Genomic DNA, 22,530 nt, shown 5'->3' with positions numbered 1-22,530 from the left:
TTATTGAGACACATTTTATGTATGAGCACGACAATAAGTAGACTATTATACTGTTTAAAGCTTCCTTGTTAATGTTTATCTCAGCTGCAACTTCAGCTTCCTCGCTTAGCACAATGCGATATTATACAACAAACTCAATTACCCATAAGCCCTTGCGACTGGGTACGCACAGTTGCGTTGCAACGCAAGCTGAAGCCTGGTTGAGGCAATCCAGCTAGAGGCCATATTGGAATCTATGAAGTCGGCTTGCACTTTGATAGAACTGAGTGTCTGTCGTTTTGGGAGTCTATAAATCGCTATCCCGGATTTATACCCGAGTGATTGCGCCAGGCATTCCACTCGAGACCCTGCCAAGTGTGGACGGCAAGTTGTCTCGCTTCTTTTGTGGAAAAAAATGAGTCCAACCGATGCTAAACGAGGGGCTAAACGCAGGAAGAACAAGCGGGGCGGTGGCAGTAGTTGCAGTGCTGTCTGCAATACCAGCGGTGGCAAGGCCGGGGTTGCCTCGGCCCTTGGCTGTGCGGGAACAGCTACACCTGCCTCTGTCGTCAGCTTTTTAACACCTGGCAGCACAGGCAACGGGAATATTGGGTCCATCACGGGCATAAACGGAGAGGTAAGACTGTCACCCAGCGTTAACTGGTGGATGTCAAAACGGGGCGACTGGCTAGTTAGCAGCGTTATCAACGACACAAATCAGATTCGGGCCCGACACTGATGCGAGGAGGGCAGCTAGCTAACTAACCTATGCGTAGCTAGAAATTAACTGGCTTAATTGCCGCTAATGCTGGTTGTTATGCGTTGGGGAATACCTTACCAGCTAGCAGGTCGTGTAACGGTGTAATGTTCGTTAAAGTGGCTTTATTATATTGTAATAAACAGCCGTAAACATTAGGCTACTTGTGCCCTGGACGTACGCTATGACTATCATCGTTAGCTCAAGTTAAGAGACCGCAGCTGAATCGACAACAACTCAGATAACCAAACATTATTTTGAGCTAACACAGTCCAGGCAGGTGGAGATTACATTGGCCAAACCAAGATTATTCGTGAGTACCGTTAGGTTCAACACAGTTCAACCACAGGCTGCTATTACACAGATAAACATTAATGCTAGCTAATGCTAATGGTGAGGATAACAACTTCAGCCCAGTTGGGCCTCGATGTGTTTTTACAAGCTGACCTTTCCTTGTTTATTTAGAGTTTAACTTAGGTGTATTTGCCAGGTAATAATCTGAACCACCTAATGCTGACTATCTTCACTTATTAGTGTAGCTTAGTGATACACCATTTGCACCAAAGTTAGCACTAAAACAATAACTCAAATTAGGACCATAGCTAGCTAGTCTCTTTGTAACTGACCAGTGTGTAATAGTTCAACTCATAGATAGATATCAGCTCAGAAGTTAGTTGGATAGCTTTTGGGCTCACAGAAATGTAGTTAGTTAGTGTATAGTCATACTGCATGTCAGTGGACTGTGCATTTTTTCCCCGTGTAAATTCACTGTGTTGTGGAAACTATAAAGGTAAATAAAGCCTATTATTTAGCAGATGTGTGTATGTTTATGATACATGCACAAGCAGCCAGCCTCCTATAAAGTAAATAACACCATCCCTGGATGTTTGGCCTCTGTTGTGTGGATGTTGTGTTAACCTCTCCATCCACACAATTCGTGAGAATTGCTCCTTCTATTCATTACAAGAAAATAATACACTCATGAGTGCTATATGAGATCCTGTTTAAAAATTGGACAAGTTGTGTGGTCACAGTTATTGTCCAGTTATACTGATATACAGAAGTTTGTCTAACAAGGTATTCATTTGCTGTAGTTAAAACACAGCGGTTTGCCTGCAAATAAGTTGTATGTAATTACCGGGGCCAAATTATCTGCTGTAAAAAATCAATCAGTTTTATGCTAATTGCCAAAAAAGACAATAAAGGACAACTAAACTACAGTCTACTAGGTAAAAGTGGGAAAAATGTCTAAACATTATTTATGGACACTATGCTTATATGTTTATATACTTGTCTACCTGCCTATCCTGGGCATGCTTGACTGTATAGCTTAACAATTCTCTGCCTTGATTATGCACCACACACATATAGCTTGGAAACTTAGAAAATACAGACATCTACTTCACCATGTAGGGGTCTGAAGTTCAGTGTTATAATTGTGACACTCACCAAGTTAATCAGCCATAGGTTCTAAACAAAGTCATCAATTTCTGCGACAGGCGATTCAGTCTCATAGATTGTGTTAATATAAAGTAAGGGTATACTAACTCTGATTAATAAAGTATCTGAGTGGACAGTTCTGTGTAAACACTGAGTTGTTTGTATCCCATAGGTCCAAGTAAACAACAGTGTCACACCACAGTTTACAGAAGGACCAGTGAACTCTGACTTCTCCGGGGTCCTTCAGGTAACTTTACATCAGGTCTCTCCAAAGTCCAAGTCCAAGTACAAACGCCACTGTGAGATTTTTCTCTGAAGTCGTGTCCTGTTTGCCAAACATAATTTACACCTTGATGCCAGAACTATAGGTGCACTAGAATGGGAAGCACACCTCAAGATGGCTCAATTTTACTGCCTTTACTCACAAAATTAAAAACATTGAGTGTCCAGAGCGACACAACTGTTAGAGGTGTCATTGGTATGGGATCCAAACACAGTTGTGCATTTTGCAACAGCGTGGTACGAAGATGCTCCAACATCTGTATTCAGACTGCACATCTGGAACGTGACTGGAGCCAGTCTCATTGTGTTGTGTCTGCCCGCCCTAAGTGATCAGTTGCAACAGTAATTTCAGTGTCAGTGTTGCATTTTACAACAGTGTTATGATGCTGTTAACTCAAAATCAGCTTTCTGTTAACATTTAGCTATATATATATGCTATATCACAGCATCAGGACAACCGATGATGACATTACAGATTTAAATGAGTCTTATTTTAATGCATGCCTTCCTCCATATCCCTGTAAAGTCTCTGTAGGTCAGGGTTGGAAATTTGCACAAGCCACCAGCCAAATACTGGTAAAATATGCAGGTGGCTGCTGTATTTGCTTCACTCACCAGCCCCCAAAAAACTCCAACAGTTATCTGTTGAGTGGCTGATAGATTTTAGAATCCACCAGCCACAGAGGCAGGTGGAGTAAAAAGTTTATGTCCAACCCTGCCGCAGGTTTTCTGAAAAGCTAAAATGTTCTTCAGTCTGGCTGACAATTCTTACAAAAGTATTTATGTATGCATTACTGAATATGTTCAGATATGTTGTCCTGTGTACATGCAGCATAGTAAGTAAATATTTAAACATTTATCGTTGTAATAAATTTAAAGTAAAAATGCGAGGAACATCGTGTGGTACGGCTTTTTCCAAAAATGTATTTGATTGTAATACAGTTGTATTGAATCAAACAGTGAACTACTTCAGCTGTTACGCCCCGACTGACCTTTGCAGTACACCAAAATATACAGCCAAATGACTGGGGGAAAAATATTGCTTTACTTCTGTGCTTTTTAGTGCAGTCAGAAATACCACTGCTGGAGGAGTGAATTAAGTTGAGTAACCCACAGCACCCACAGATTCAGAATCTCCCGCGAACTACTGGTGTATCTATAAAATGTTGCTGAGATAGGCGCAAAGCAACCGTCTTTTTAAAATCCCTAAAAGCCATTTTGCTCTCTACCCAGCACTGCCAATGTGGATATCATTAATTGAAACTTCTGGCTGCTAATTATGTGTTTGTGCCACTCTGTGGTTCACTTGCTGACAAGTCTGCACATTAGGAAAAGGTTTCAGTGTCTTAATGGAGTGCAGAGGAGCAGTTTAGACAGCTGATGTATCCAGGGTGCAGTGAGTTACGAAGAAATAGAGTTTAATCTGCCTTAATATATAGCAGAGACCGAACTTTATAGCAGATTGGTCTATATTGGAGCACTTCTTTTTATTCCACTTATATCAATAGTGACAGTATACTTTGCTGATTTTACAATATGACAGAAATAAAATAATAAAAAGAATAAAGAGAAAAGGAAACGCTAAAGTGGCTGGATATCTTATTGTGTATTTGCTTCTCTCTACTTCCTCCCACTAACATACTTACCACAGACCCCATTCACATTTGGCTTGAACCAGCGGGCGCCCTACACGGCTGGTGATCGCTGCCTCTTATGCCGATGTGAGCGCAAAGACAGTGCCGTGCCTTCAGAGGCAGGGATCTTGGGCCAGAACGGTACAGCACAGCCCAACAAGACGCCCAGTGCCCTCCAGCTCCCTCTGTGGGTGTGCTCTGACTGCAGGCGCACAGTGGAGAAGGAGGACCGACACACTGCTCTGGAGCAGTCGTTGGGGGTAAGTCATCTGTGTACAAAGAGCGTTGCAGTTAAGAGATGGTGGGCAAAAGTTTGTGGCTGCAGTGGAAAAAAACTGCGGGTCCTCTGGTTCTTTGAACGATCCAAGTTTCCAAACATCATCTGTCTCAGCACTGATGCCATATATCTGCAGTTTAACTCACACAGCTGTGGTCAGTCTTTCAGTGGATGGTGTAGCTCTTGTGTTCACATCCTTTTCTTTGCCAAAAAAAGCTAGAACAGATGGAGCAACCAGAAGCTACAGCTGTTGCTTTAAAAAATGTTATAAAGGACACACTATCGTTTAATATTTTGACTTGGCTTCACTCTGAATTATTGCTAGAAAATAGTATTGAGTTCTCAAAACAAAGGCCAATGCAGTGGATCAAATACTCAGATTGCTTTATTCTATTAAAGCATACACTGTGTGCATTTGTTCTTTTTATTATGTGTGTCCCTCACTTTGAGGTGTTATTTATACGTTGTAGATGTTGGATTAACACATCCGAGCATGACTGTAAATACCCTCGAAAGCTTATGTTTTATAAATGTCATGATGTCTAAGACTTATGCCTCTTTATATAAAGAGCTTCTTTATGTTAGACGGCCTGGCGATGTGCTCAGCTCGGGTCTCTGTAAGGACAAGGCCAGTGTAGAAGTGGAAACATCTTGTGATTCAACATTTTTTTATACCAGACTACAAAGTCACTTTTCTTCCTGCTGGTTGTGTTTATATGGGTGTGATTATTAATTGTAATTAATAAGGCTGTTATTAACACCTCTTAACACTGAATTTATAAAAGGAGGACTACCCTTTATTTTTTCATTGCAGATTGTTTGTTGTTCATGTCTGGTTTGATTAAATGCAACAGAACGAGCAGAAAAATCAGTTTTATATTCCACATATTCAATTTTAAGCAGAGCCGAAAAGTGAGTGTCATTGCTGTTTATGCATTTCCACTGCAACTGTACTGTGCTGTGGTTGTAGCCACATTTTGGTTGTGTGAGCAGAACCTCCAGGAAACTTGTCAATCAGAGATCATGGGTAGTCATCTCTGGTAACTGTGATTATTGTTTTAACACAGAGGTAAACTGTTTGCACGTTGACGACATGTCTGTGAATTATGGGAAATTCCTGGATTATTACTCAACCATTAGATCAGGAAACTTAACCAGAAATTTAAAACTCCAAATAGGGCATTGCATATAGAGTGCTGCAGGGATGACGCATATTTGGAGGCTAACCTGGAACTTAACATTGCTGTGGTTCCCTCAACTTAAAGCCAGTGGTATTTCCCATTGGGTTTTGGATTATTGCAGAAAATAAACTCTGTGGTAGAAGAAGGTCTTCACAAAAATCTTCACAAATGAACACTACTTTTATGATTTTAGATGCTGAAGTGCAAATGCAAAAAGTAAAACGCTAACAGTAGGCTCTAAACAAACTACACTACGGTCGCATGACTTCAGTGAAGCCACCACAATGAGGCTGTAATGTTGTGTTCGGCGTGATGACGTTCTGTAGTCTCATTTAGCCACTTGTTAGCAACCGCCAAAAAAACCATTTGATCACAGGTGCTAAAATCAGCCTATTCCCAGGTTTTTGGACTCATTCCTGTGGCACTCTATTGGAGCGGAATGTCTAAACTAACACATGCGAACAGCGTGTTGAGTGTAAGACTACAATGACATGCACAACGACACCCTGCCTTACTAACCCATGATTCAATGTTGCACTGCAAGGAATAAAATTGCACATTAGTTCACAAATGTACACCCTGCTTTATACTTGTATAGATGCAAGTGAATACTTAACACTGGTCAGAGTGGTATAACTTCAAATCGTATCCAAAATCATAACTGTGACATTGTCAAGCTGGTTCTTACGCTATTGATCAGGCTTTATATTAAGGCTCGTCAGGTATGTCGGGGTTTTGTTTTCCTTTTTGTGGGTGTGGGTGCCTTGGTCTCGGCTGTTTGGCTTGGGTTTGGTTTCCTCATAAATGTATTGTTCCACTGCATCCTTACAGCAGTGGGGTACTATGCAGACTCACAGTATCATTGCCCTGTAGTAAACAAACCACTGGAAAGCTTTTACTGAGCAGAAATTTAACACTGAGTTAGTGCTCCAATAGTTTGGCAGTGATTAAATCAGAAACCAGTGAGGCTCCCATCTTAGTTACAAAGGTTCGTGACTGACTACTAAACTTTAAACTCCAAAATGTGATTCAACTAAGAAACACTCACTTGCCAGTCCTGCTGTATGGATACATGGTTGGCATCGTGTCCTTATTACGGGCTCTTAAACAGGCTTAAGACTTGCTCCTTGGATTGGCTCATCCCACCTGCTGTACCTGGACTTCTTCTGTTGCCGGCTCATAGCATGTCTTCTTTCTTGGCCTTGTAGCTGCCACAGTGAACGAGGAGAAAGTTATCGCTGAGGTGTATCAATGTCCAGATTTCTGCAAGTTGCACTTCCAGTTTTACAAAGATATTCTTTCTTGGAGAAATGGAGTAAAATAGTGGACCCACACTCACATTATTTGCTTTATTGTATGCTCTCTGTTGACATGTCCAGTGTATGCTCATTATAAGATGTGCCATTGCAGCATGTGTTAGACTTTAGACACAGAGGGCCCAGTTTAAAGGATCTATAGTGCATGGTCTAAAGTGCATGGCGCAGGTGCAATTAGGGCGTGTCAAAATCCACATTTGCTAGTTGAATGATGCAAAATCGGAGCGCAAAGTAAGGCACAGGCGGCACACAGGTCATATGTAGCCCCTTAATCATTTGTGTGTTTTCTGCGTAACATGAATTCAACCAATCACAATGCCATCTCCTGTTCCCCGTAAAAGCCAGTTGCGCTTGGCGCACTGCTCTTTAAATGGTTGATTCGGAAGCTGGTGGTTTTCTGTTGAGAGTACTGCAGTAAGAGACGCAAATACTGTGGGACATTTAAGCAGTAAAACTAAAAACTGTGGTATAATAGAGGAAACAGAACTAAACTTTTAGCTTCTGAACTACGCTTAAGTTACGCTGCTCCTCCTGCGTAAATAAGCACAGCATTTCTCTCAGTGGAAATTTGCACAGCAGCTCTGCTCTCTCCTGTGTTCACATTGTAGAGAATATAATTATTTTCTTCACTAATGACATATTATTCCACTGACATGCAACCTATCTGCATATCCCTGTTTAAAACAAGTGTGTAAGCACATTGTGAACCCACCTTTGTAGGCCCATCTTATTATCTTAATAATGCACCCTTTAAATAGCAGCAAAATACTGCAGTGGTGCAATTGCTTTCTGCTGCCTCAAAGTAGCATTCCACCAACAATGAGCCTGACCACACCTCACTTTAAGACCTACACACGTATGGGTGCACAGATGGACGCAGCTAATTACACAACCTGGGTGTGGGCCATGAAAATGTCAGCTGCGTTGGTCTAAAACTAGCAATGCCCATTGTGCTGTGCATTGTGCCAGTTTTAAGGTAGGGCCCTAAAACATGACCACGATAATCAACAACAACAATTACGATTTAACCAACAACACATTTGTTCCTAAGTTTCTCTCAAGCTATGCTCACTTGCATCTTAAGAGAGTCTAAAAATTGTTCTGTATCTTAGTGTACTGTTTGTGATATTTCCCACAGAGCCAGGACTTCCTTTTGCACATGCCTGTGGGTAACGGAAACCTGGGCCAGGAGGCAGCCACAGGGGACAGACTGACCACTGCTGTGCCTACACTACCCATGCTCCCTGCCCCGGACCTCACCGCACCGATGCCTGCTGATACAGTGTGCAGCTGTGAAGCCTGCAATGAGAGACGGTCAGTAAATTTGATTTCAGTGTATTATTTAATCTTCAAAGATGATGTGATCTTAATGATTGTCTGTCCTGAATAACAGGGAGATTTCTGCTGAGTCAGAGAGGGAGTCACAGCAGCTACAGAATCACTGGTCAGAGGTTCGCTACCTGGTACGCTGCATCTACCGTCAGACTGGAACACCGTTAGCAGATGACCATGACCAGCCCCTAGAGAGAGACAAGGAGGGCATGAAGGACCTGGTCGATAGGTATAACTACGTCTTACTTCTCCTTTCCACAGTGTTTGTCCACTAGGGGTCTCTATTGAACTGTGGATGCAGGAAGAAAGCCTCTGTAAAAACAATCAGGCCTGGCAGCCATTGTAAGGAATGATGTCAACAACTCGAAACTGCAGTCTGTACTGTAATGTGTAAGGCTGAAATCCCCAGAAAATTGCTCTGTATTTCCTTGACGTGATGTATTTCCTGTTGAAACAGGACTTCTGACTTTGCCCCAAATCATTGAGGGGATTGTTTAATCTGTAGACTAAAGGATATTAAAGAGAGAATATCAGTTTTATTTGGTTGTAACATTAAAAGTTTTTATTTAAGCCAACCTATCCAGTCTCAGTGTTTTACAATTTTAACCTTAAATGCTTTATTTTCCTCCCATAGACTCTGTGAGAAGGACCCCTACCAACTGTATCAACGGTTGGAGCAGCAGGCGCGTGAATACGTCTTGGAAATGAAGGTGCGGCTACTGAAGCACCTCTCTACAGGACCCAAGACTACAGGACCAGCGGGGACTGTGTCTGCAGCCCTGGGTCCTCCTCAGGCCTACCAGTTCATCTCCCTGCTGCTAGAGGAGTACAACGCCCTCTGTCAAGCTGCACGCACCATCAGCAGCTTCCTGCTCACCCTGGTCAGTTTATCTTTTGTGTAGCCAGAGTAACAAAGATACTATGTTAGTTGTCCTGCTAGTGGCCTCAAATAACATTCATAGTCTTTTTTACTGTATTTGATTCTAACCCTTTTTGTTTTTCTCAGGAAAATGAGCACCTTCAGAAATTCCAGGTGACGTGGGAGCTGCACAACAAGCACCTTTTTGAGAATCTGGTGTTCTCTGAACCAATCTTGCACAGCAGTTTACCTGCACTGGTTGCACAGCTGAAGTAAGTTTTACTAGTTTACAGAAATATATGATGACTTACTGAATCATCATTATCACTTTAAAGGCCCTTTTGTCTAAATCTCGTCTCTCACCTATGTCCACGGGGTCCGCACTGAGTCCAGTGTCTCAGTGGGGAGTGTAGTTTTAAGCTTGATATTTGATAGACATTCACTCCAGACCCAACAGCAATTTCACTCTCACCTGATGTCGTCAGTTAGAGGACGGTAAGCTCACTTCCCGCCCCTCCCGTTTACTGCAGGGGCTGTCAATTGTACTATGAATAGAATTGCGTGAGCTCTCAGTGTTGGAGGTTTGTCCGAGCCTTTAAGCCCCCTCCTGAAAAGGCCTAGTCTGCTCTGATTGGTCAGCATTTCTGGGTGTTTTGCACTCATGTCATCTCTTCACTGTCATTGTACCTGGGGAATAACTGCGACCGACTATAATGCCAGTTTCTGCTGTTTAAAAAAAAAAAAAAAAAAAAAAATCAATAAAAGCTTCTAAACTAAAATCCTCACAACCGGACATGCTCCAGCTGGAATAGAATCCGAAATCAAGCAGAAATTGCAAACATCTGCAACCAAAGTTGAATGTTGGCTAACATTAAGTAATCGCTAACGTTTAGCTAACTTTCACTAAACGCTAATGTTTGTCAATTGCCAACGTTATGTACATGACCAAAACATCAAGTTGGGAGGCAGTTTTAATCAACAGCAGCGTCTTGTACATACCGTGTCATTGAGTCAGGAAAACCCCCATTCAATCAGACGATAGACTTTATGTATTCCTGACGAGCCCAAGTAGGCCTACTCGCCACCATGACCAACCAGTGGCGCACGTCTGGTCATGGAATGAGTCTATTCTAAAACTCGGTGAATACACAGTGCTATTTAGCGCTATTTTATTATTTTATCCACTTTACTTCAACCAATCACCACCAAAATTTTATCATCTGTTCCTTGTCCCATTATCCACTTTTCATCAGAATCCATTCATAACTTTTTGAGTTATTTTGCAGACATACAAACAAACAGACCAACGCCGGTGAAAACATAACCTTCTAACAAACATTATGGAAAAGCATAATAGGGCTCGTTTAGTCTGCTGCTGTTGACCCAAATTAAATCAGTGTTCGACACTTAAAGTTGAATTATCTTTTAAATGAACTGTCGACCACAGTGAACACAGAAACCATATAATTGTCTTTAACGACTTGTGTGTTCTGCACCTTTTTTCCAGACATGGCACAGCCTCTCATGATTCATATAATGAAGATATGTACAGGACCTTGTTAGAAAGCTACCATCAGCTGCAGCAGGAGATGGCGACGGTGGCTACTGAATGGCAGGAGTGTGAGAAGAGGATTGATGACTATGTAGATGAACAGGTATACACGTTCAAGACAAAACAGACATGTTTTGAAATGTTTTTATCAGAAGATGATACTTGATAAAGATGTCTCAATTAAAGCAGTAAGGATGTGACTCTTTTACAGCTGCTTTTTAAGGTGGAGGGTCAGAGTCTCACCAACCAAAGAACAGAGCCACACAAGTCCTTGATTAGCAAAAACGTAAGAGACTTGCAAATTGTATCAGAACACATTCCATTTCTATTATCTTTAAATTTGAATTTCTTTCAATTTCTTTATAGAAGTTAATGTTCTTCTTGTTATCTGCTCATTTCCAGACTCTGAAGACTAAGCAGCGGATGCTTAAGGAGGACTGGGAGTTCTTTAAGCAGAGAAGGTTTATAGAAGAACAGGTACATGATAAGAATATGGAGCCATCATGGCACATTTAAAAGTGTATTTCTGAGCTTTAATGCAGTTTCTTTTTTTTTCTTTTTTTTTGCTCTCTGTGTAGTTACCCAACAGTAAGAAGTCCCCCACCGGAGAAAACAACTTCACAGACACTATGAGAATGCTCTCATCTCGTCTGAGTATTCCAGACTGCCCAAACTGCAATTATCGAAGACGGTGAGTCTCCAGGAGTCACTGATGTGTCATTGTCTGGCCTGAGATCATGTCGCTTTCAGCGTAGTGAATTTGATATACACTTGAAACTACCTTTACATATAAATTAAAGAAAGTATATTCTAATCCGCCACCCTAATCTATTAACAGTTTTGTCATGATCTTCTCATGTCAAATGTTCTTCAGTTTATGAAAGATTTAATTCTCCAACTCTGAGTTGTCAAGAAAATGATCCCACCCTAAATATTATGCCTGTGTCTCACCTAATCACTGAGCTGAAGTGTGATAACATTTTGAATTTGTGCTTTGTTTTACGTGTATAGTTGCATCTGTAATTGATATGAAAATGGTTATTTAAAAGTAAGGCAACTATGAGCTTGACTAGAGTTAAAAAAAAATCCTGGAATACATCCCTTTAAAAATTTCTAGAAATTTACCAACTCCAGGTTTACTTTTAACCAAAACGTGAAATAAGGCAGTGTTCAATGTGTTTTCTCCCCAAATAAGTTTACTGTTGAAAAGGTGGGGTTTTTATATTGAAATTGTGATAACATCTCTTTCCAGAATTCCCAAGCTTAACTTCCCTTGGAAAATTTTAGGAAATTTACAGACTGTTTGCAATTCTAAAGTTGTGTCCACACCAAACGCCAATGCGAATTTTCATAACAAGCAAGTTTGAACGTCAGAATATTTTGTGTTGACTCGATTCATATGCAGGAATAACCCCTGTCATACGCACGTGAATTTGCTTAATCGATGAATGAACTTCCGCCAGTACATCCCTGAAGGATCTCAATGCTGATTGGCTATCGTGGTGCAAATTGGTCACTGAAGGTCAGATTTTTCAATTCCTGCGAATAAGCATATGGTGCGAAATTGCGCTATACACTTCATTCAAGTATTTAATGTCATTCCCGTTGTGTCCAACACGCCGCCTGGTGGAAATAAGCATCTACTAGCGTCTTTATATTGACTTTACATGTAATTCACTGGTGTGATTTTTTTTTTTTTTATTCGTGCCTGGTGTGAACACAACATAAGCCTGACTTTGCCCCCTTTATCCCAATAGGTAGGTTATGTATTAATGAAAGAATAAAATGTAAAATTATTTTCTTTTTTTAATAATTTTATTAAGACAGCAGTCTCATTTTGAGATGGTGTTCTAACAAAACATTAAAAAAATATTGAACTCAACAAGATGAACATGAGTTTAACTTCTTACTTTTAACCATGTGATTTTGAATACTTAATAACATATGTATATTGAGATAATGCTCAGATAATTCCTGCAATATAAACTTTGTCCGTATCGCCCACCACCCTACCAACAGGTGCACGTGTGATGACTGTAGTCTCTCCCACATCCTGACATGCGGCATCATGGACTCTCCCATCGCTGAGGACCTTCACATCAAGCTGCCCCTGCAAGGGGAACCTCCCCGCGACTACCTGGCAGAGGTGCACCCTCCCAGCCTCTCCTCCGGCAGCTCCGCATCGGGCTCCAACTCCAGTTCTCCCATCACCATTCAGCAGCATCCAAGGCTCATTCTGCCTGAGGGGGATACAAACACTTTGTAAGTTTGTCACTGTCCACATCAAATGGTTGTTAATGCTTTGTAACAATCATTTGGGCACAGATCAGTATTGGGTATATCAGTTAGTAAGTGCACACCTCTTCCTATAAATAGTAATTTCCCCCCTCTGTATCTTACCCCGAACATGACTACTCATTTCTCTCTTCTTCTAGTATTAGTGATGATGACGAAGTGCCTCCGTTGTCCAGTAAGTTCGGGGACATCTACCCTATGAGTGGTTATGAGGACAATAGCGTTGTGAACGCCGCTGTGAATGGCCTCCATAATGACATCAATGGAGAGGGTGAAAACGTGGAACTAAAGGCAGGGGTGAGTTCTGTACTGCGGTATATTACTTCAGAAAAACTCCCAAGATTAGTTATGAATTTCCCTGCCGAGTTTCTGGATGATGAAACCGATGTTCATTATGAGTGGGCTGCCGGTAGTTCGGGAAATGTCTTTTTTGTACTGTTCCTCAGCTACTCCCTAACTGAGTCCTCTTTGTTCTACACATTTCTGTCTCAGTCTCCTCACATGACCAGCAGCAGCAGTTCATCAGAGGGTGACGAGGAGGAAGTTGATGGTGAGGTTGGTGGGGAACCCCGAGGGCAGCAAGAGGAGCTTTCCTCAGGAAAGACCAACAGTCCCCCACCTTCTTACAACCACCAACAGGTGATGTAACACATATATTAGCCCTGATTTGTCATAGTAGCTTGAAAATAAAACTAACCTGTCACACATGCACAGTCATAAATTTGCAGTATCTTCCAATAATTCTCAAAACAGACTTGCCCTAGTTCCCATGTCACATCCTTGACTGTAATAGGGCTGTAGTCAACCATAAGAAATGTTGTTTGACTGGGGCGTCGGTGGCTTAGTGGTAGAGCAGGTGCCCCATGTACAAGGCTGTTGCCGCAGCGGCCCGGGTTCGAGTCCAGCCTGTGGCCCTTTGCTGCATGTCTCTCCCTCTCTCTCTCTCCCACCTTCACGCTTCACTGTCCTGTCAATTAAAGGCAAAAAATGCCCAGAAAAATATCTTTAAAAAGAAATGTTGCTTGACTGAAATTTTACCTTCTCTTTTATCAATCGATTGGTCAGTGGGGGAAAAAAATCTCCACATTATCTCTAGATTCTAAATCAGCCACGGAGCACTGAGTGCGCGCTACCTGGTAGCATTGTGTCTCCACCAGAGAGTTTTTTTCTGTGGCCAATTCTCTGCAGTTGAAACGTTGCTCATTTACACAATGCTACAAACACCAACAGCATGACGAGGAAATTAGTGTCTATTCTGCGCTGAGTGTTGCACACCTGGCGGCTTATTCTTGTCACTGAGAGCTGAACAATTTTCAACTTAGGTTGCGTTCGTCACTGTCACTTTTTACTCAGACATCCAGTCATACTGGAGGAGGTGTAAGACAAATACCACAGAAACCAATCATCACAACCAACATGTGCAAGTGCTGAGCAACAGCGATGGAAGAGAAATGAATACTGCCCGCCACGTAGACTGATGAATCGGTCCTCTCCTTAAGCCTCTGCTTGTCCTTCATCCAGAGCAAAGGCCAGAGCATGTACTCTACCTTATGCCGATGGTTTTACTTCGTTGGATGTTTCATATCATAGCAACCAGACGCAACCAACGTTTCTGAACTTTTAAAAAACTGCTGTGCATCTCAAGTGTTCCCAGCTCGGCATTTCAGCTGGGGGGAAAAAATGCTTCGAAAGTAACAAAACTGATTGTCCAACCAATCAAAATTGGGTAAGACAACATCATCTCGACCAACCGATCAACCCCACGGTGTCAGCCCTAGACCGTAGGGCTGCAGCTAACGATTATTTTCATTGTTGATCAATCTTTTGTCAATAAATTTGTTGGGAAAATAGCAAAAAAAATGCTAATTACAGTTTTTTACACTCTAAAGTGACGTCTTCAGTTTCTTCAGTTTTGTCTGACCGATAATCAACAACTGTATAGAACAGAAAAAAACAACAAGTCCTAACTTTGAAGTAGCTGGAACCAAAGAATTATTGCTTCAAAAATGACCTAAAAATAATTCATTGGTGATCAGAACTGTTGCTGATCAATTTTCTGTCCTTTAATCAATTGTTTCAGCTCTACATATAAATAAATAACCCTTTAATACATTTAAGGGCAGTGCAGATATACACGCACTCCAGACTACGAGTCGCCAACATGTTGTGAATTTGTGTTACCACACTCAGGTAGAACAGGTCCAGCATGCCTGCGAGTGCCACGTGTGCAACCAGGACCCCAGCTCCTCCACCCTGGGCCCTGCCACATGCCTGCCCCCTAGTCGGCTCCACGCTGCACCTCCACCCACTGTTGGACACCAGTTCTTCACAGACAACAAGACACCCCCCGCCCACCCCGCCCTACACCTCTACCCCCACATCCACGGCCACCTGCCCCTACACAACTTCTCCCGGCCCCTGCTGCACCCTACACTCTACCCACCCAGTCCTCCTCTCACACACAATAAGGTGAGGGTAATTCTTGAGCATGTACACTCATAAGGCTACACATATATTACATTTTCCTGATTACTTTCTTTTTACAGTGTGTAAAATTATACCATGAGAGTCCCTTTAAAGGAAAATTGATTCATTTCCTTATCACTGGGGATTTTTTTAAGTTTCCAGGAACAATAATGAGCTTAGTTGTGTTTTAGTTTCACTTAAGTTTCACTGTAGTTTTCATTTTACACCACAAGGGGTCAGAATGAACCCAAGCTAAGAGAAGTAAAAAGCTCATCTCATCTCATAGAGACATGATTTGTTTTGTAACTTATTTCTTTTATTCCTCAAGCCTCTGCCCCCAAACCCTACATCAAACCACTCAGCGGCCAAGCAGCCGGCCTTCAGCCCGTCGTTACCGGAGCACGTTTACCAGAACTGCTTTGGCGGTGCAGGTGGAGCAGGTGACTGGAACAGCTCACTGCAATGCCTCTCGCTCAAGTTTGAGAACCTGTGGGATGCTGCTGTGATGAAGAGCTGGAATCCATCTGTGCTGCTGCCTGAGTCACTGCCAGGTGAGCCACTCTAACACGGCAGAAATGAAATTTTAAAAATACCCAGCAAGTCGAAGATGGTTAAACTCATGACTTGTCACACATTATTTATCAACAGGTGACATGCTTGGGCCACCGCTCGCTGACGTGCCCCTCCCCCCAACATCTATCAGCCCCCAAGGGGAACACCCCTCGCTACCCACCCCTATCCCCCCTTCCTGCTCCACTTCCTCATCATTGTCATCGTCCTCATCATCATCGTCGTCGTCATCATGCTCCTCTTCGGAAGCCAAAGAGCAGAAGAAGAGTGGCGCCAAGAAGAAGTGTCTCTACAATTTCCAGGATGCCTTCATGGAGACCAACCGAGTAGTGATGGCCACCTCCGCCTCCACGTCCTCTGTGTCCTGCACTGCCACCACTGTCCAGTCAAGTAATAACCCACCCATCCACCTAGCATCTAAAAGACCCAACTCCTTAGGTAATATAGGTGGTAGGAGGAATGGTTAGGTTTGCACTGATGATGAAAGTATAGGCCACTTAGACAATCATCACAGTTATTACAGGGGTGTGACATCCTTTGTGAAACCCAGCAAGGAAAATGTTTTCCCTCTTACCTTTGCAATCAAAATACAGACATAACAGACAACATCAAGCGAGAAACTAAGTGTAGTCAGTTCTGCTTTTAATGTCGAACTGAAATTTAATTCCCTCTTCTTTTTAATGTAAGAAAAAACTATAACTATAATTCAGCTATTGTATATAATTTTGCATTTTTAAAAAGAGGATAAAACAGTTTTTGGTAATGTTTGTGGCTGGCAAACTAGACTAATTAACTTGCCAGCTTTCTGATGTTTACAATGGTCACTAATAATGCAATCACTGCAGACAAAAGACAGAAGTTAAATTTGTGTGAAAGCTTTTGAATAAAGAGTTTTAAAGAGTTTGTTTTGGGACAACAAAGGACCAAACAATGCTCTCAACCAGCATATCTTTGTCTCCTCTAGATGATGTATTTCACAATCTAGGTAAAGAGGACCATAGGCAACCTGCTCCAGCTCCCCCCAGAACCTGCCCTACAGGACTGACCTCCCTCCCTCCACTCTCGGGCCCCACCCTGCCCCCAGCACCCACCACGCACCTTCCCACGATGGGATCCCAACCCTTTCCAAAGATGGCCGCTCCAGCCCCAGACTTCATGGAGGCCCACCAGGGTTTGTGCCTCCCGCCTGCCGAGCCTCCGGCCTCCTCAGCAGATGGTCCTGTCAGTGCACCACCCAGCGTCTGCAGGTAAGACCACCACCATAATCCTACAGGTTCATGAAGATGGACAACCATTCATCAAATTTATTACTAGTGACTAGAGACCTATCTTTTTTTTTTTTTTCAGTGATCCTGACTGTGAAGGCCATCGCTGTGAGGGGAATGGGGCATACGAGCACCCGCCGTATGATGGGGAGGAGAGTCAGGATGAGGACAGCTGCTCCGAGCATAGCTCTTCCACCTCCACCTCCACAAACCAGAAAGAAGGAAAGTACTGTGACTGCTGCTACTGCGAATTCTTTGGGCATGGCGGGGTAAGACACACACATTTATGCTGCAAATCACAAGTGCATATTTACATTTTCTTTAAGACGGATTGATTTTCAATTAAACATTTGATCCTCTGCACATTATGTTAAACAAAATATGGAAATATGGCATGTACAGTCTAGTGAATCATAGTTAATTAGCTTCATGGAAGAATTTATTTATAGCGTCCTCAATGATGATACTCTGTTTTATTCCCAGCCCCCAGCTGCTCCGACCAGTCGAAACTATGCAGAGATGCGGGAGAAGCTGCGCTTGCGTCTGACAAAACGTAAGGAGGAACAGCCTAAACGCGAGGAGCAGCAACCAGTGATAGAACGAGATGGAGGGGTGGAGGACCACAGGCGGGTAGAGGACCTATTGCAGTTCATTAATAGTGCCGACAATAAACCTGCCTCCAGTTCTAAGGCAGCCAAACGGGCCAGGCATAAACAAAAGAAGGTAACTGTCCCTCCTTTTTAGTTCAGAAGTCTTTTTAGAATTGTCTCAATGACCTCCAGTGTATATACATCCAGTTTAAAGCACTTGGAAGTACAGTAATTCTGCTAGTACTAAAAATGCACGGATCTTTTTGTTGACAACTAGGATTTTTTTTAGTCAAACTTGCTGTAATGCTGAAAGTGTATGTCTCTGTGTGCTTCAGATGGAGGAGAAGGCTCGTCTGGAGGCAGAGGCCCGTGAAAGGGAGGAGCAGCAGTTGTTGGAAGAGCAGCAACGGCGACAGCGGCAGGAAGAGGAAGAGGCAGCGCTTCAAAAGGAGCTGCTCCGGCTGCAAGAGCTGCAGCAACATCGCGCTGCCAAGAAGAAAAAGAAAGAGAAAGCAAAGGAAAACACCGCTCCCCCACAAAACAACCCACAGCCCCTAAAACAGACAGCTCAGAACGTCCTAGATAACCTACAGAACGGAAAGTCACAGTCACTGCTTCAAACCCTCATCCGCCTCCCTGACCAGAAGGAGCCCAAATATGACCCTGTATCCCTGCCCAGCACACAGCACAGCCCAAAACACACCAGTGAGAGGGGGTTTTCTACTGAGAACAACATCCCCAACTGTCCGGCCATCCTCCACAATGGCACTCCTCCATCTCAGCTTGAGGTCAACATTAAAGTGAAGTCCAAGCAGTCTGCTAAAGTGGCCACTTGTGAGGCTGCAGCAAAGAAGGCTCCAGAGCTTCCCAAGAGCTCTGATGTGGCAGCAAAGCTAGCTAACGGCACCACTCCCACTGCTATGACAGACACCAAAGCAATGCGGATCAGGCCTGCCGAGGCCCTGGCTCCTCTCCCGACCACTGAACCAAGGAGGGAGGACAGGTGTAATATCAGAAGCGCCAGTGGGAAAAGGCAGCAGCAGCAGCTACAACAACCGCTGACCCAAATAAAGGAAGACAGGAGAAGTCCACCTGTGTCAAACCCTTCCCCGTCTCCCCCTCCAGCGTCCCAGTCTGAGCAGACGCAGCAGAACGGCAAACCTCCCAGTGCAGAGTCCCCACAGCCCAAAAGCAAGACCAAGAAGAACAAGAAGAAGAAAGGGGACAAGATGAACACCTCAATAGGTCGGTATTATCATGATCTACAGCTTGATTTAAAGGTTCAAGTGTATGTTAATGTCCAGTTGTTTGGCCTCACTCCTGAAATAGAAGACATCGTGCGAGTGAGAGAAATATTAACTGCGTCCTTAAGAGAACAAACTAACCAGAGACAGCTCGGTTTCCTCGCGTGTCTCTTGAGTATTCTGTGGTATATGGCATCCCAGTGGTGTTAGTGAAAGTGTGCACTGTACAGATCACTGCTGCCATTTAAGTCTCACTGCCGTGTGCAGGTATTACGGGGTGTTGCCTAAAGTGGTTTTACTTTCTAACAAATATTGGTGTCGCACTGTGTGCTGTACAAAGCCTTCTCCACTGACAAGGTGCCAGTGTTTCATTAGGTCCCAAACACTTGGCCACACTCTGGCTTTCAGAAATACTGAAACTTAAAATAAAATTGCAAGGGGATGTGGACAGAGAACATTTTTTTCTGACAATCTGGTGTAGAATCGACTCATCAAATCTGAGTCTCTCCAAAACCTAACTTCTGTGTCCTAAAAGTAGATGTTTTTTCAGAGGAATTCTTGCACTCACTGTAGGAGCTGTACGTGACACTGTGCAGGACTTCATTCCCTTTTATTTGGAGCCTGTGTGTACACTGTTTCCAGCTTAGACACCACACAATGGTAGTATCAAAGATGCATACAAGACTGACATGTGTATCAAAGTTCTTCTCATTTAATAATACACCTACAAAATGAACATATATTTGAAATAAGAGCAATTAACATACATTTATGCTATTTTCTCTTAGATGATGTATTCTTGCCCAAAGACATCGACCTGGACAGCACTGAAATGGATGAAACAGAGAGGGAGGTGGAATATTTCAAAAGGTATGTACATTAAAAGTAACTCACTTTGTCAAATACTAATGAGTTAGGGGGGATTTAGACCCTACGCACATTGCCTACGCCGTTGTGAGCATTCATACTTGGTGCGGTGGTGTGCCTGTGTCACTGTGCAGTTACACCTTCAAAACACTAGTCAGTGGTGGAGGTTTCTGTGAAGTGCTGTCAAGTTTAGTTGATTTAAAACACACATTAAACACACATTAAACATGACTTAATAGAGACATTTTCAAACACAAGTACACAAATCAGCTTCACTGTAACTCGCAGCATTCACAGACAAACACTCGTCTTTATCTGGACACATTTTCCCCACAGACACAACATGCTAATGTTTTTAGCACAAGCCTATGGCATTTTACATTGTATAAATTAGCCTAGCAGCTAGCGGACTTTTCCTCTACTCATATAAAACCAGGGACAACAGCAACATTTAACAAAGGTAACGTTATAGAATTCGGCTCCATTAAAACTCACAAGGTTCACTGACTAAATACGTTTTCCCAACAAATGTAACATGCTAACGTTATTAGCACAAGCCTATGGCATTTTACACTGTATAAATTAGCCTAACAACGAGCGTAGATTTCCTCTGCTCATATTAAGCCAGGATAAATCCCGAAGGATGAATCACACACAAGACTTAAAATGCTATTTTTGTAGAGGCTTTATTGCCTTTACAATTTAATGTTTCTTATCTGTGAAATTGAAATAAATTAAAGCTAGAAATGGTGTCAGCTTACAAAAATAGACAGGAGGTCTGTGTTGTGCGACACATAGTTACATTTCTGGGGAGGTGCTCGTCAGACTACAGTGTAGGGTACGGCGTCGATTTGACGCAGAAGTATAAATTTCGCTTTAGTTCTGAAAGCTTTTCTCATGGTGTCAGCCTGAAAGGTACCTGTGGAGTTTTTGAACAGTAGTGGCGCTATGGAGTAATGTTTTTGTAAGTTGTCCACAGTTATGAATTGTTCCACTGATTGACAGTTGGATAGCAATGAAGTAGACAGGCATCAGGCTGCCAGCAGAATTATGAAGACGACGACCACTAGCTAGCAAATATGGATGTAAACAGTGCAGGTTTAAAAATCATCAAATTTGTCTTCCTTCCTTCTTTCTGCATGCTAAGAAACTTTTATAGGGAAGGAAATGCACTCAGCATGTTTATTAGGCCTCAAAGATATACAAAATGGCTCTGGTGAGAAACCTTTAATGAAAAGCTCCACAGGGAGGGATAATGGCTCATCAGAAGGTTAATGTTTTTGTTTTGTTTGTTTTTTTTTCCCGCAGGTTTTGCTTGGATTCTGCACGGCAGACCCGCCAACGGCTTTCCATCAACTGGTCAAACTTTAGTTTGAAGAAAGCTACGTTTGCTGCACATTGAGGGTGTTAGTGAGTGACTGTCAGGACACAATCAGTACCTTAACAGCTATACCAACCCACACGTCCCGTCCCCCCCCCCCCCGCCCTGCCCATCCCTTACCTCCACCCAGCTGTTGTCCTCCCAGAACTTCTCTCCTGCTGTGCCCAAATCACACCCACGCTGCCTTGCTTTGTTCTTGTCGCTGTGTGGTTCCAACACAGACCCATCTGGACTGATCCACCTGCAGAACTAAAAACAAAAATGAAAATTAAATGACACAAAAAGAATCACAAAATGCTACTTCACATCTGATTAATTTTCCTTGCGTGCTTGTGTGCTTTTAGTCTGAGTTGGGCATTTCTCTTGACTGAAAAAGCCATGGTCTGAAATTATTTTCTTATATTGGCTTACCTGTAGTCAGAAGATGCTTACTATGTCTGGATGGTTTCCTTTAAAAAAAGAAGAAAAAAGAGACAATGGAAACTCCAAAAAAAGAGAAATGTAATGAATTAAAAGCTGTATTTGAGATATTGTGGCTTATTATCCCATCGTTTCCCCGTTCCTAGCACGGCATCTCATCCACATGATTGACAAGGGAATGGGCTTGGTCAGCTGGTCTCCACACCCTGCTCCCCCCCTCCCCTCACCACCACCACCACCACCACCACAACCACCTCCACCCTATTTCACAGAAAGGAGGAAATCGTAATACTTGACAATGTTCTTTTTTGGTTTTTAAGTTCTGTTTAACAAACTGTTGAGTAAAAGTGTACCAGTTACAGTTTTTGTTTTCTTTATTTTTGACCTGTAGCCAGCTTGTATCAGAATACTTTCAGAATGAAATTGAAAAAGAACAATACTCACACTATCAATCTGTTATAGAGTGTATATTGTATTAACACTGAAGCCAAACTGGCTACTTTTAACATATTGTTAAGTAATATTAAATCTTGTCTTTCTTTTTTGAAAGATGGAATACAGTAGTATGGCAGGATTATGCGTCTTGTGTCAAATCTTATTTCCTACATGCAGTAGAAAGGGCATGGACACTTAAAACTACACATAGGCCTACATGTAAAGACATAGTTTAACTGTTGGGAGGTCAGAGTGTTTGCTCTCTGGCAGAGTTAGATAAGACGATCACTACGACAGATATGAGTATATGTGTCCTTGAAATACAGACCTACAGTGAGCAGCTAGTTAGCTTAGCATGACTGGACTATGCTTACCAGCAGATCACTTC

At 42.6% G+C, this 22,530-nt stretch overlaps 1 protein-coding gene across 2 annotated transcripts; it reads left to right on the top strand.

Moving 5' to 3' along the window:
- The first annotated feature begins 205 nt into the window (after positions 1 to 205).
- On the top strand, positions 206 to 21,397 carry fam193a (family with sequence similarity 193 member A). 2 transcript variants are annotated; one of them, XM_049570892.1, is made up of 23 exons: positions 206 to 616; positions 2,349 to 2,423; positions 4,110 to 4,352; positions 8,005 to 8,180; positions 8,260 to 8,427; positions 8,833 to 9,079; positions 9,205 to 9,329; positions 10,565 to 10,712; positions 10,821 to 10,895; positions 11,012 to 11,086; positions 11,188 to 11,300; positions 12,629 to 12,871; positions 13,045 to 13,201; positions 13,397 to 13,543; positions 15,095 to 15,373; positions 15,699 to 15,921; positions 16,019 to 16,330; positions 16,905 to 17,187; positions 17,288 to 17,474; positions 17,689 to 17,928; positions 18,131 to 19,040; positions 19,828 to 19,909; positions 21,215 to 21,397. In XM_049570892.1, exons 1-23 carry the CDS (start codon positions 395 to 397, stop codon positions 21,306 to 21,308), a joined length of 4,824 nt encoding a protein of 1,607 aa, XP_049426849.1. In that variant the 5' UTR covers positions 206 to 394; the 3' UTR covers positions 21,309 to 21,397. The 2 variants fall into 2 exon arrangements, with proteins under 2 accessions (XP_049426849.1, XP_049426848.1); XM_049570891.1 differs by having other exon boundaries at positions 16,019 to 16,378.
- Positions 21,398 to 22,530: the final 1,133 nt, after the last annotated feature.

This window comes from Epinephelus fuscoguttatus, linkage group LG3 (genome assembly GCF_011397635.1).
Source record: "Epinephelus fuscoguttatus linkage group LG3, E.fuscoguttatus.final_Chr_v1".
Taxonomy (NCBI): Eukaryota; Metazoa; Chordata; class Actinopteri; order Perciformes; family Serranidae; genus Epinephelus; species Epinephelus fuscoguttatus.
This window is presented reverse-complemented; position numbering and strand designations above follow the sequence as displayed.